At 50.0% G+C, this 14,089-nt stretch overlaps 1 protein-coding gene across 4 annotated transcripts in view; it reads right to left on the reverse strand.

Moving 5' to 3' along the window:
* Window positions 1-510: 510 nt before the first annotated feature.
* Window positions 511-14,089, reverse strand: part of phf2 (PHD finger protein 2) — a 27,000-nt gene continuing 13,421 nt past the window's right edge. The window contains exons 10-21 of one of the 4 annotated variants that reach the window (XM_079748077.1): window positions 12,748-12,839; window positions 11,497-11,934; window positions 11,036-11,152; window positions 9,252-9,361; window positions 8,531-8,709; window positions 7,471-7,538; window positions 5,998-6,164; window positions 4,377-5,005; window positions 3,189-3,284; window positions 2,841-2,950; window positions 1,076-1,493; window positions 511-718 (exon numbers count right to left, since the gene is read on the reverse strand). In XM_079748077.1, the coding sequence (XP_079604203.1) occupies window positions 630-718; window positions 1,076-1,493; window positions 2,841-2,950; window positions 3,189-3,284; window positions 4,377-5,005; window positions 5,998-6,164; window positions 7,471-7,538; window positions 8,531-8,709; window positions 9,252-9,361; window positions 11,036-11,152; window positions 11,497-11,934; window positions 12,748-12,839 (2,513 nt within the window). In that variant the 3' untranslated portion in view covers window positions 511-629. Of the gene's footprint in view, window positions 719-1,075; window positions 1,494-2,840; window positions 2,951-3,188; window positions 3,285-4,376; window positions 5,027-5,997; window positions 6,165-7,470; window positions 7,539-8,530; window positions 8,710-9,251; window positions 9,362-11,035; window positions 11,153-11,496; window positions 11,935-12,747; window positions 12,840-14,089 lie in introns of all 4 variants that reach the window. The other 3 variants (XM_079748076.1, XM_079748079.1, XM_079748078.1) reach the window with 3 other exon arrangements.

Genomic DNA, 14,089 nt, shown 5'->3' on the forward strand with positions numbered 1-14,089 from the left:
ATGCTGACAGAAGGAGTCCTAACCGGTGAACTACTACACCGCTGAACGGTGGCTTAGAGGGCGGGGGAGGAAGAGTCTTGACGGGTGACGTTGGGGGGGAGAGAGAGAGAGAGAGAGAGACAGAGAGAGTCCACAGAGAGTGTCTTCTAAGCAATGATAAGCTACATCCACACGCAGAGAGTATGCACTGAGAGTACATGCACCAGGTGGGCTGTGGGGGGGTACCTCCTGGACGCTGGAATGACTGCATGTATGACGGCCTCACGTAGCAACCCCTGATAAACTGACGGCTGTAGTAAAATGAGGCGTGTTCTCTTAAAAAATATTTATAGTAGGTTCTGTACATTTTTCCATATCTGAAAGTTATAAAGTCTAAGTAGAGGCAAAAACCTATTTCTCGAGGGTGACGTTCTTAGAAATCGAAAGAAAGAAAGGGAAAAAAAAGACAATGCATGGTTTTGTTTTTCGTCTCCCGCTGCTTTTTCAGTTTTGTGTTTTTAACCCCCCCCCCCCCCCCCCCCTCTCTGTTTCCTCCTGTGCTGTGTTGGCGTCGGAGTCGACGGAGAGGAGGACAAAAGAGGCGGGAGGCGATCCAAGTTCATAAAATGGCTGTCCTTCACCCGTCTATGCTACAGAAGGAGCTTTCCGTTCCGATGGATCTTTAGGATCTTGCCAAGTCTCTGTTTGGCCGTGGCCATGCCTTTCTTCTGACGCTTGGCTGAGGAGAGAGAGAGAGAGGAAGAGACAGAGAGAGAGAGAGGAAGAGAGAGAGAGAGGAAGAGAGAGAGAGAGAGAGAGAGAGAGAGAGGAAGAGAGAGAGAAAGAAAGAAAGAGAGAAAAAGAGGAGAGAGAGAGAGGAATAGAGAGAAGAGGGAGAAGGGAGAGAAAATGCAGAGAAGGTTAGGAGTCTGGTGAGTAAATGTCAGAACCACACATGGAGCTTTACACAAATTAATCAGTTTTTCAATCAGAATCTCACACACATGACACACTCCTCTTAATGTGTGCATATTAACGTGTTTTTGTGTTGGCACTGTGTACCCCTCATACGGACCCCCCCAGTGTGTTAGCCTACATTTAGCGTCGGTGGAGCTGCTCCTCTCCGCCTTGGCCCCCGCCGCCGCGGAGGAGGCGGTGCTGTTGGCGGGCCCCGTGGAGGCGGAGTTAGCGGCCCCGCCCCCCAGGCCGGGGGAAGACGTGGAGCCCTTCTTCTGGGCGAGGAAGACCCCCGGGGCCATGGGCGTGGGCCCGCCCGGCGGCGACCTGGCGCCCGCGGCAGCCCCGTACTCCTCCCGGTCGCTCTGCTCCTCCTCGTTGCCGTCTTCGTCCGACTCGTCTTCGTCGACGTCTTCGTCGTCGTCGTCGTCGTCGTCGTCTTCGTCGCCGGGCTCCGGGGAGCTGCTGCTGTCCCTGGACGGCCGGCGCGGCTCCTCCACCACCGGGGCCTTCCTCTTCGTCAGCCGTTGCTGCTTCTTCATCCTCTGCTGCTCCTCCTGGTGGCGGCCACACACACACCACAACGAGGGTAAAGCTTTATTCATACGGCGCTCGTCGACAGTCACACAGTGCTGACGGCGCTGCACTTAAAGTTAGAACAACGAGGGTAAAGCTTTATTCATACGGCGCTCGTCGACAGTCACACAGTGCTGACAGCGCTGCACTTAAAGTTAGAACAACGAGGGTAAAGCTTTATTCATACGGCGCTCGTCGACAGTCACACAGTGCTGATGGCGCTGCACTTAAAGTTAGAACAACGAGGATACGACTTTATTTATACAGCGCTTTTTGAACAGTGACACAGCGTTGATGGAGTTATAATGGTGATGGAGTGATGGAGATCTAAAGTTATAGCGATGACAATGAAACTTTATTTATATAGCGCTTTTCAACGGTTACACAGTGGACGTGAAGGTCCGTTTAAGGTTGTAACGATGAGGATACAACTTTATTTGTATAGCGTTTTTTAAAACAACACTTATAAAGTGGTGATGGAGGAGCATTTAAAGTTATATCTATAATATTAATGTTTCATTTATGTAGCAGTTAGTCACAAAGTGTGTGATGGATATAAAATTGGAAATGTGGTTAATAAAACCACAGTCAAATTTTCGACGATGCCGTCGTTTACATCCTACGACATTTACATTGCCTTTAGTTTAGCAGCAGATCCTTCATCCAAAGAGAATAAAGAAACGAGGCTGCGAACAATCAAAGCAGCAGTTAAACTGAAGAATAGAGTAGACATGAAATATGAGTACTCACTTCCAATAAAATAACTCGACCGAGAGCAAGTTAGTAAGTAGCAGGGAATCAGTTTCTGTGATTTTTCTGTGTGTGGCAGTGCACAATATTCCCATTAGAGATAGCACACCTCGTCAAAGTATTAACCCATTTGTGCCGGCTGCTGCACGGCGCAACAGCCGGCACAAATGGGTTGAGTATCTAAATTCACAAAAATACACACCTGCCTTCAACACTTCATTCCCCGCTTATAAAGTACTCCAAATTTAAAATAGGTTTTCACATCATCACTAAGCCACGATCAAATTAGATTTACTTCATGCCTAGAACAACCTTTGCTACTTTTGCTGTTTGCTCACCATCCCTCCTGCGTGTTTCTGGGCTTCGTAGGCCACTGGTGAACTCGTACCCAGATGGTTGCTAGTTTGACCCCCAGCCCCCGAGTGTCGAGGTCTCCCTGAGCAAGGCACCTCGCCCCGACTCCTCCTGACGAGCTGGCTGTCGCCTCGCACGGCTGACACCGCCGTCGGTGTGTGAATGGGTACGCGAATGTGTGCATGAATGTGTGAATGGGTGCGTGAACTCGCCGGCGGGCCTACCTGATGGGACAGCTTGGCGGCGGCGGCGGCGAGGCCGGTCTCGACGGACGCCACCCGGGCGCCGTCCCTCGCCGGTCTCTCGTGGCGGGGCACCGAGGGCCCCACGCGGGCTGGTCACCATGGAGACAGAACACACGGTCAGCCGGCCGGCCCGAACCCCCCCGAGGTGACCCCACGGTCACCTTTGACCTTCCTCACTGGTAACCATGGCACCCGTCTCATCCTACTTACTTCAACTGGTTAACCTTATCTTTACTCTATCTTAAACCACCTACACCCGCACAACCTACACACCTCACGTCGTAACATGCGCTGTCGTTAAGGAGTGGCGGCGGTCGTCACGGTTACCTGTCGGGCTGTACGGCGTGTCGTCCGAACCTTTTCTCTTTTTCGATCTCGATTTGAAGACGGGGTTATCCTCCTCTGACTCCAGAGAAGGGTAAACTAAAAACAGATCAAATGGTGGTCGTGATCGTTATGAAACAACGGATTCACACTGCGTTAAAAGTCATCGTAAAAACCAAGCATTCTGTTCCTCGTGCGATGGCAAGCGAGAGATTCTAGTAACTTCTCGCGTACGAACAGGGACAGCTGCCCTCCAGCTGTCGACGGCTCTCCTCCCAGCATGCACCAGGCCTTGTTAAGCAAATGAGGGCATTTTAATTTCCAATAATTGGATGATCGAGATTAAACGATGGCATGTTTACAAAATAAGACGCGAGCGGCGATGTTTATGAAAGCACGGGGGCATTTCAGAGGGGGCGAGCGTTCCAGCGCATAACGACTAATAACGCGCAATTAGAGACTCGAAGAGCTTCGTGGAAGAGAACTAACCGGGACTGTTAGCGTTAATGGGTTGCGAACCAAGTGGGAGGGTGGGAAGTGTTGCTTTTGGAAAGCCTTCACAGGAAAGGGAGGCAGAGGGAGGGATGGAAAGTTGGCTCAGCTGGAGGTCTCCGTTAGGAGCAGAGCTGGTAAAACACACGAGCGCTATCGACCCACTAATGGAAACTCTCTGGTCGTAATCAGAGGAACACAAGCATGTGATGAGACACAAGTGTTTGATGAAAACACAGTCACCTGCTAGCACATATCCCCCCCCCCGCCCCCACAGATGCAGATAGACACACTCTGGGTACTTTAACACTCAAGTGAAAGCATTTTGTAGGGAGGGCATCTTATAGCAACCCAGGTTCCCTTGCGGCCTGAGGTTATGTAATCCTCTCTCTCCTTAAACCCACTTTCCTGTTCTAGTCTAGTCCATGGACAAACATAAATCAGAATAACAACATGCACACCAGGATACGCACACAAAAACAACATTTTAAAGGGCTCCTACTTCTCTTCGGTGTGAATTGTAACAGTCACCACAAGCCATTTCAAACCTTGCCACTCGTGATGTCGCGAGTGTGTCGATCTATTCTTTCAATGGCTCGTGATGACCCGTCCACCTCACCGCACGCCGTATGAAGGAGCCTTTAAAAAAAAAACCCTCAGACCCTTAAAGGGATCAGGCGAGCGTCGCTGGGGTCTCACCGTAGTCCGAGTCCTTGAAGCAGGCGTCCATGTGGTCCTGGTCGTCGTCGAAGTCCATGCTGTCGATGCTGCTGCTCTTGCGGGGCTTCTTGGGGACTCTCTTGGCCGGCCGCTTGCTGTTCCCTCCGCCGCCACCTCCACCTCCACCTCCACCTCCACCTCCGGCGCCCGCCCGGCCGCCCTTCTTGTCGGCCTGGGCGCCGTGCGAGTTGGCCTTGGACTGGCTGTTCGTCTTGGGCTGGCTGTTGGCTTTGGACTGGCTGTTGGTTTTGGGCTGGCTGTTCCCCTTAGTCTGGCTGTTCGTCTTGCCCTGGCTGTTCGTCTTGCCCTGGCTGTTCGTCTTGCCCTGGCTGTTCGCCTTGGCCTGGCTGTTCGTCTTGGCAAGGCTGTTTGCCTTGGACTGGCTGTTCGCCTTTGCCTGGCTGTTCCCTTTCGATTGGCTGTTCCCCTTGGCCTGGCTGTTCCCCTTGGCCTGGCTGTTTCCCTTGGCCTGGCTGTTCGCCTTGCCCTGGCTGTTCCCCTTGGACTGGCTGTTGGTCTTGGACTGGCTGTTGGACCAGGGCTGCTGCAGGCTGTCCGCGGAGGCCAGGTTGGCCATGGACAGCATGCCCTGGATGGCCTCCTGTGTGCTGGGGGATGCAGGTGGCTGACTGTAAGTCCATCAATACAGAAATACACACAATACATGGAGCATTACACAGCGGTCAGCCGGACCGGTTAGTCGGGGAGCGATTCAGAGAGGGGAGCGGGATAACGCAGTGACTCGTCTTCTCCGGGGTCGGCCTGGGATACCTAAGGTTAAGTTAAGTTAAGTTAAGTTAAGTTAGAGACAGTGGAAACCGTTGAGATGACGGGCGACCCGTCGAAGCGGCCAACGGCGGAGAGACGAAGCCATGGGAAAAAAGTGTCCGTTAGAAAATAACAGAGCATCGGACGAAGAAGAAAACCTTTCTTTCGACCCAGTTTCCTGACTCATGCTCTCTCTCAGAGGGCAAAAAAAATAACGATTTGAGAAACTAGCATGTTTTTTCTGTCTTGGCCTGCTAGCTTTGTTTTCCTTCCCCCCCCCCCCCCCCCCCCCCCCCGCCCGGTTCTTTCATTGTTCATTTGTAGCTTTCAATATGGGGGAAGCAGACCATCAAGCGCGGGACCAAACAGCCAGCCCCCGCAGCACAGGAAGAGCCTCTGGCTTTGCTACGTTTGACAAATTGATGGCGGATCAAACGCGCTCCGGCTCCTCACATAAACTGCTGACAGAATTTGTTTAAATTGCCACTTGGATCTCTTGTTGACTCTGTCGCTCGGGGGAGCCCGTAAGTAGGCTTCTTGGTGGGGAGTTACTTTTTCATCCAATTATATCAGTCATTGACCCAGGCCATTTGTAAGTCAATGGCTCGTACCATTACGGGGAGCCATCCCTCACTCTCAACTACCGAACCGCACCCGGGCTCCGAGTGCGAACGCCAGCAGCGACCGGTGGAGCGAGCAGAACGCCAGTGGGGGGGGGGGGATGCGTGTGGTTTGTTTGGGGTGCAGGGTCATTACGGACAGGACACTGAGGCCCTTGTGGGGCCCTTGTAGGGCCCTTGTTGGGGCCGCGGTCTCGGCGGCTTCACTGTACCTGTTGGTGTTGTAGTCGATGCCGCCCACTTGCTTGCTGGCCTGCAACAGGTCGAGGATGCCGGCGGCGTTCCCGCCCTTCTTCTTGACCTTTGAGTTGCGACCTTTGACCTCGGGTTTCACCTCGGTGTCGATGTGTAATGACTCTTCGTCGGAGGAGTCAGCGTTCTGTGGGGTTTTGAAAGAGATTAAACACGATGGTCACGGTTAACAAAGTCGTTAAAAGAGATTGGACATAATAGCAGCCAATCACCATGGACCATACACATTTTCAATTTAAAAATAAATGTTTGCTTGTAATACTTTATATGTCAATTATGGCGCCCATTGCCCTCCTCAACTTCCCTGTAACGGATCCCTCACTCTGCTTTCAATTTCTAGGTTTCTTCCTTGCTAATTAAGGGAGTTTATTCTTGCCCTTTGGGGGTCTAGGGTTATGGGGGGGTCATAAATATATGACCTGTGAGCCTTTTCAGACTGTAACTGTGTTTAGGGCTATAGAAATGAAATGGACTGAAATTTTGTTAATATTCATAGACACACAGTATAGTGGTTAGGTAACAGTTGTAGTTTATCAGTTGTGGATGTCGTTGGAGTCAAATGTTATATAACAATACTCAACACTTTTGATAAAGGCATCAGCAGTATAGTGTTAAAATGTCTCATTGACAAATCCATTCAAAAATATGGCCATAGATGAGATCAGTGGGAAATGTTATCCCAGTGTGAATGTGAAGTCTGTAATCAAGAGACAAATGTTTTGTCTTTTTAAAACGTCCAAGTCAGTAAATCTCTCATTTGCAAAACCGCACACACACACAGACACAGACACAGACACAGACACAGACACACACACACACACACACACACACACACACACACACACACACACACACACACACACACAGCCCTCTAATCCGTCAGCTGAAGCCTCTTCCCTCTAAAGCCCATTGTGTCTGTCCGGGTCTAAACACCGGCCGTGTGAGAACTGAATCAGAACCTGGCGTTCGAGCCGCCCCGCGTTTAAGTGGAGATGGTTTTTTAAACGCCTTCAGATGAGAAGCATTACAGGACGGAGCGCTGTCGGCCCGACCTCTCCTCCCTCCATCAATCAGCCCGCGTGAACACGAAGTACGTAATCACGGCCTGGCTGATGGCACCCTGAGCATCACCAGGGACGCTGGGCAGAAGGGAGGGGAGGAGGGGAGGAGGAGAGGAGGAGAGGAGGGGAGGAGGGGAGGAGGAGAGGAGGAGGGGAGGAGGAGAGGAGGGGAGGAGAGGAGGAGGAGGGGAGGAGGAGGGGAGGGGCGGAGAGGAGGAGAGGAGGGGAGGAGGAGGGGAGGAGGAGAGGAGGAGAGGAGGGGAGGAGGAGAGGAGGGGAGGAGAGGAGGGGAGGAGGGGAGGAGGAGAGGAGGAGAGGAGGGGAGGAGGAGAGGAGGGGAGGAGGAGAGGAGGGGAGGAGGAACGAACGCACCTTGGCGACGGCGGGCAGGAGCTTTGGTTTCTTGGCCGGCGTGATCGGCTCTCGTATGTTGGATAAAACTGGAGGAGAAAACACAACAAGCAGGACCACCGTGAGCACGGAGGAGGACGGGTTGAGAACCACTTACACTCCATGATTCACATGTTGAGAGGTTGCGTTTATTTGACACTCTGATGGCCGTCACAAGTTTGCTTTCGCCGAGGCTTTTATCTCAAGCAACTTGTTGAAGAAACACGTTAATAAAGAGCAGTTAGGGCAACCTGTTACGTGACTTCCTGTTAGAAACAGGTTAAACATGTTGTTAAGGGTTAGGTCAACCTGTTCCAATCCTAAAAGTGTATGGCAGGGGTCAGCAACCTTTTCAACATGCAGTGCCAGTTTGACATTTTCTCGTTAATGAGTGTGCCTTAAGCAACAATATATTAAAAATTAAGCTGAATTATGACACAGCGACCAAAAACATTTCCAGAAGACCTGGAATTGTACTATTTCCATATAGTCCACAATCATGCATCAACATTTTAAATGTTTTTTGGGTTGTTATATTTGCAACATGGGCTTACAAATTATAATTACATGTCAGAAACATTCAGAAACTCATTCAAAAACATATTTGCCCTGTGAGAAATGTAAAAAACGATAATATATGAGAATGTTGGAAGCATCCACATCAATAACTTTAAGACATGTACACCTTTGCAAAACCATGTGAAGGCGATGCATACAGGCCACTTGCAACAATATTTTAAATATTTTCTTCTCTATTACTCACAACATAGGTTTAAAAACTATTAATTGATCCCATTTCAGAACACTGATTTCTGTAACCGATTTAAACATATTTGCACTTGGAGGAAATGGCCAAAACAGAATAAAGTGCAAAAAAAAAAATGGTAGCAATGATTATGCTGCCGCGTTGTGCTGTGAATAAAAATAAGTTTTTTCTTCAAGTGTGCCAATGATTACGCTGCCCCGTGCCAGTGGTGGCACGCGTGCCTAGGGTTGCCGACCCCTGGTGTGTGGCATTTGGTTGGCATGGCGTGCTACTCACAGGAGAGGTCCCTCTTGGTGGCGTTCTTCTTCCTCCTGATGGGGAACTCGTCGATCTTCAGCTCGCCCTCGTCCGAGACGTACTCGTACTCGTCCCGCACCGGCTGGGCCTTGTCCTCCTTCAGGTTCTGCAGCGAGCCAAAGACCCCCGGGCTGATGGCCGGCTTCAGGGTCTTGGACCTGGACCCAACCATCGTGTATTCACATGGACGCCTTCACCGTGCATTAACCTTCACGTCACGTTTTGTCCTTCAGTGGCTATCTGAACCTTGCTTTTTATTAGTATAGCTAATAATTAATGCTAATTATTAATAGTAATGCATGATAGTAACATCCAATATAGTATAAGTAGCTTCTATATTCAACAGATATAGTGGATCTCGACAAAGTTTGTTCTATATTTAACAGATGTAGTGTAGCTTGACCAAGTGTGTTCTAAATTGAACAGATGAAGTGTATCTCGACAAAGTGTGTTGGCACAAGACAACGCTAAAAACAACACAAAACAGGTCAGGTTGTGAGATGTTCTGGAAAGAGGATCTTCAATAAGGGAGATTGATTAACCCAATCAGCAATGAGCTCTTACTAGAGGGTGCTGATGGACCAGTGGCTCTGAGTTGCGGTGTGTATGGTACGTTAAAGGGCTAAACTCGCTCCGGTCTGAGCTGAGGCTTCTGCCTACTGTTTGCTGGGGGGGGGTTACGGCCCGGTTTGTAACCTACCCGAGGAGCTTCTTGTGGGACATGGTGAAGCTGAACCGGTCTTTGTTCATCGACGACCGGTCCATTTTGCTCTCCTCCTCCATTTTCAGTAGGGAGTCTGGTTTACTATTCTGTAAATGCAGGGAAAAGTGTTAATGAGAAGGCGAAGAGAAGCAAAGTGAAGCAGGGCAGCTGGAACAATCAACATCAAATGTTGTGGAAATGGATCACCCCCATCAAATGTTTGAAGTCTTGCATTCCGTATGAAACGACAACAAACCCGAAAAATGAAAGAATGCCGGAGATGCCAAAATGACTTTTTAAATACACACATTGCCGTCAAACGATGTGGTCCGCGCGTCTAATTCCAATTAGCCCCCCCATGTGTCGGAACCGCTCCGAGCCACTGAGTCACTTTTCAAACCGACAAATTAAAAAGGAATATCCAGACGATGGTCTGGATCGGATTTTCGTTTTTTTCGTCGAGACTTAAGGTCCAAGAAAGAGCTGTAGACTTTTAGCAACATCAGTTTTAATCAGAAGTGAAGACGCGGCCGCGGCCGGCCTTGGCGGCCATCTTACAGGGCTCCATCTGAGAATGCTTGGGCTGATGGGACGCAGCCGCCAGCATCGGGATCCTTGAATTGACTACAAACATTCCAAAGTAGTTTGGCATTGAATTTTCCATGAAACTAAAACCCCTTAATGTCTTCCGTTTAAGAGAATTACACTTTTACCCCACCCCACCCCTAAAAAAGGGAAAGGGAAAACAGATCCATGTAGAGGAATAATGACACAACAAACATCTTGTTTTTTTTGTGTTTTTTTTCCCCCTGCTATAGAAAGTTGGAGCGGGGGGGAACGCGAGGAGGCCATGTGTGAATACTTTAGATCGCACATGACATGGCGTCACTCCATTGGACCAGCGGAGCGGCCTTGATGAGCTGCAGGCTAAAGGATGTGAGACTAGGGGCCGGGGATGTGAGACTAGGGACTGAGGATGTGAGACTAGGGGCCGGGGATGTGAGACTAGGGACTGAGGATGTGAGACTAGGGACCGGGGTAGAAGACTAGGGACCGGGATCTGGGACTAGGGACCGGGGATCTGAGACTAGGGACCGGGGATCTGAGACTAGGTACCGGGATGTGAGAATAGGGATGTGAGACTAGAGATGTGAGAGTAGAAACTGGAGATGTGATCCAAGAGATTGGGGATGTGAGTCTAGGGAATGGAGTTCACTGTTAATTAATTTAGCAGTTTATTTGATAGGTTGATGCAGGTAGGGGTTAAGGATGTGCGAGATAAGCTGTGGAATCAGGGGTCGAACCCAGAACCTTGGGGCAGTGAGTCAAAGATGTGTGTCTAGCAGCGGCATCATTGTGATTGCTGATTGTTTTGAAATGTTTGCAGATCTGACTTTCTTATTAATCTTATCTTGGAACATTTAGGAAAACTTGATTAAGTTACCATCTTGAGTTTGTTCAAAATTTGGAAGGATTTATGTTCCATTCTTTATGGAAGATGGTTTCTGGATGTGTTCAATCCACGGGCTTTGCAAGAGGATGAAACGTTGGCAAGGATGGATGTTTGTTCTCAAAAAACATGATCAGGACGAGTATGACTGGAGACGCTTTGAAGTCTTCCCATGCACTAGAGTGAATGTATGTAGCAGATACACCAGACGCTTCCGAACTTAACGCTATCGAGGTAGATGCTGGGGCACTTAGCGGGCTGGAGCGTCTGTATGAGATGCATCTGCGCTTTCACACCGTGATGAACACCACCTCTGTTGAAATGATCTTACCTTGTACTTCCACTTCGCTTCAGTCTTGTTCCTATTCTGCTCTCTGATCTCAAACTTCTCCACATTGTTCTGCTTTGATATTTCTTTCTCTGACATACTCAGGACATTCTTAACCGCCTGGAAAATTTGAATAGTATATGTAAGAACAAATGGTGTTAACATCGACCCAAAGCCGGGTTTACTACTTTGCATCCCCAATTCAACTCCAAATCCCCAAGTGGGAGGGGACTCACACCGCTCTGAGCGAATCAGAACAGAGGGAGACTCGCCCATGGAGTGAAAATGGCGGACGCAAACGTTCAACGCTGGTCGTTGTAGTCTTTTCATTTGATCATCATGCATGCATAAGTCTGCATGCACTGACACGGTCTCCCGTCTCCCCTGGCTGACACGTGGTCATCGTGCTCCAGAGAACCGGGGGACGTCAGAACGTCTGCTGCAGGAGGAGGGGGGGCGCTCACCTTGCCCTTCTTGGGCTGGTCCATCTTGCTGAGGATGTCCTTGGCGTGGGACTCCAACGCCGCGAAGCTGGAGGGTTTGGGGGGCGGCGGCGTCAGCTCCTTGGCCTTCTTGCCCTTCTTCTTCCCGCCTTCCTTCACCTTAGGCACCTTGGGCGCCTTGGGCATCTTGGGCATCTTGGGCGGCTTGGAGGGCTTAGTGGCCTTCTTCCTGGGGGTCTTGTCGCGGCCGGGCGAGGGCGTGTGGGCGGGGCTGTCGGACTCCTCCTCCCCGTCCGAGTGCGTGGAGGGGGGCTCCTCCACGGGCGCCTTGGTGCTGCTGGGCTCGCTCTTCACGGCCTTGGTGGCGTTCTCCGCCACACGGATCTCCCGCGCCAGGTCCTTGATGAGCTGGGTGGGCTTCATGTTCTCCGGGAGCTCGTCCTCGTGTTCCAGCAGGGCCTGACGACGGGGAACCACAGGGGGTTGGCGTGAGTTAAGGGTGGGGGGGATCCCCCATGAAAAGCTTGGGGGAAAGCTGAACATTTATAAGAGCCGTGATGAAGTATAAATGAACGCCCACTCCGAATATTTTCGATTGAACATTGAGATAGTACCAGACAACTATTATTTCCGTTACTGTTTTCTTTTTTATCATTTTGTATTATTATTCAATATTGGTGCTGAGCTGTTCTGTATAATAATTTGTGACAACTCAATAAAAATGCAAGTAAAAAAAAGAAAGAGTGGGGGATCCCCAGGAGGTGAGGCCCGGCCTGCCTACAGTCATACAGTCATACAGTCGTACAGTCGTACAGTCGTACAGTCACAGTCGTACAGTCATACAGTCATACAGTCGTACAGTCGTACAGTCATACAGTCGTACAGTGGTACAGTATAGTCATACAGTCATACAGTCGTACAGTCATACAGTCATACAGTCGTACAGTCATACAGTCATACAGACGTACAGTTGTACAGTCATAGTCATACAGTCATAGTCGTACAGTCGTACAGTCGTACAGTCATACAGTCATACAGACGTACAGTTGTACAGTCATAGTCATACAGTCATAGTCATACAGTCATACAGTCGTACAGTCATACAGTCGTACAGTCATACAGTCATACAGTCATACAGACGTACAGTCATACAGTCATGCAGTCATACAGTCGTACAGTCGTACAGTCATACAGTCATACAGTCGTACAGTTGTACAGTCATAGTCATACAGTCGTACAGTCATACAGTCATACCCTGACCGATGGACCCACCTGTTTCTTGGTCCAAGCTCTGAAGGCGCCGTTGAGGATCTTGGCGCCGTGCACCAGGTACGGCGCCGGCTGTTTGTTTGCTTTATGTAAACCTGGAGGGTGAACAGAGGCACGCGTTAACAGCTCCGTAACGCTGAGATCAGAGGGCTCGTGTTACCTTAACGGGCATTCAGTATTGTTTACCCTGACGTCAGGCCACCTTAACGACCTTCATTAGCCATCGGATAAATCAATCAAATCGACGAATGGACTAATTGAAAAATAAATCAAAACCACCAAAGGAGGCTTGTCCTTAAAGTAACCGTTAGTTTTCACTCAAGTCTTCTCTCCACGGCTGCAGAGTTCCAGTGGAGTGGGGGGGGCGGTGATGTCACCGTGATCCCGTTTTAATGTGGAACCCGTCTTAATTGGTTGCTGCGACTGATGGGAAACATTTGTGTTTAACGGCGTCGTCCCATCTGCTGCGGGCCAGCCGGCTCCGTGCGATGTGGCTGATTACAGCCGCGTGGACATGCCTCCGCGGCCGCTGCTACGACAGGAAGCCATTAATAACCCCGGCACAGAGACGGCCCCCTTCTTCTCATGCTAAGGAACGACCATCGCTAGGCAACGCTCGCGAAAACTCCCCCCACTTCCGCCCCCGGGAGAAACGTGCGGAACGATGATATGTTAACGACGTGGCCTTACGTGGCCTGTACACACACACACACAATATAAATCTCCCGTGCGCACGTGATGCACACGCACGCACACAGCGCACGTATACACACACACACACCAGGGGTGGAAATAAATGCATTGCTTGCAGAAGGCCGACTGTGTGCCGGGAGTTGAGACATGGCTTCCAAATTGAGCAAGTGATTCTAGCCGAGCCAATCCTTTTGATGCTAATCATGTGTGAGCGTTGAGATCCACCACCCTAATGACTGGAGGGATACTAGAGCAGCCGGCCTCTCATCTGGCGGGCAGACCTCGGACCAGAGCTTCACTCCTTGAGCTGTTCGCTAGAGGAGGCAGGGTCTGGCCTGGATCCTTTGTGTTTGTGACTCTGTGACTTCACTTCAAGGAGGGCCACATGAGGACACAAGTTAACGCTGCACAGATCTGCAGGATATGGATTTCACATCAACAAGCTGGGTTATGGCTACAGCCACACAGAAGGACTGCAGGGCTCGCTCTCCCTCCGAGGGAACACCTCTGTCCCATTGATACATCTCCAATCGGTTAATGAAGTCGTACCAGGCCAATACATCTCCAATTAATTAATAATTAGTCAATTTTCGAACATGTTACAATTATCAAGTATTTGTCATTCAGGTATCTAATTATGCTTTCTATTTTG

This window comes from Pollachius pollachius, assembly GCF_949987615.1.
Source record: "Pollachius pollachius genome assembly, chromosome: 12".
Lineage (NCBI taxonomy): Eukaryota > Metazoa > Chordata > Actinopteri > Gadiformes > Gadidae > Pollachius > Pollachius pollachius.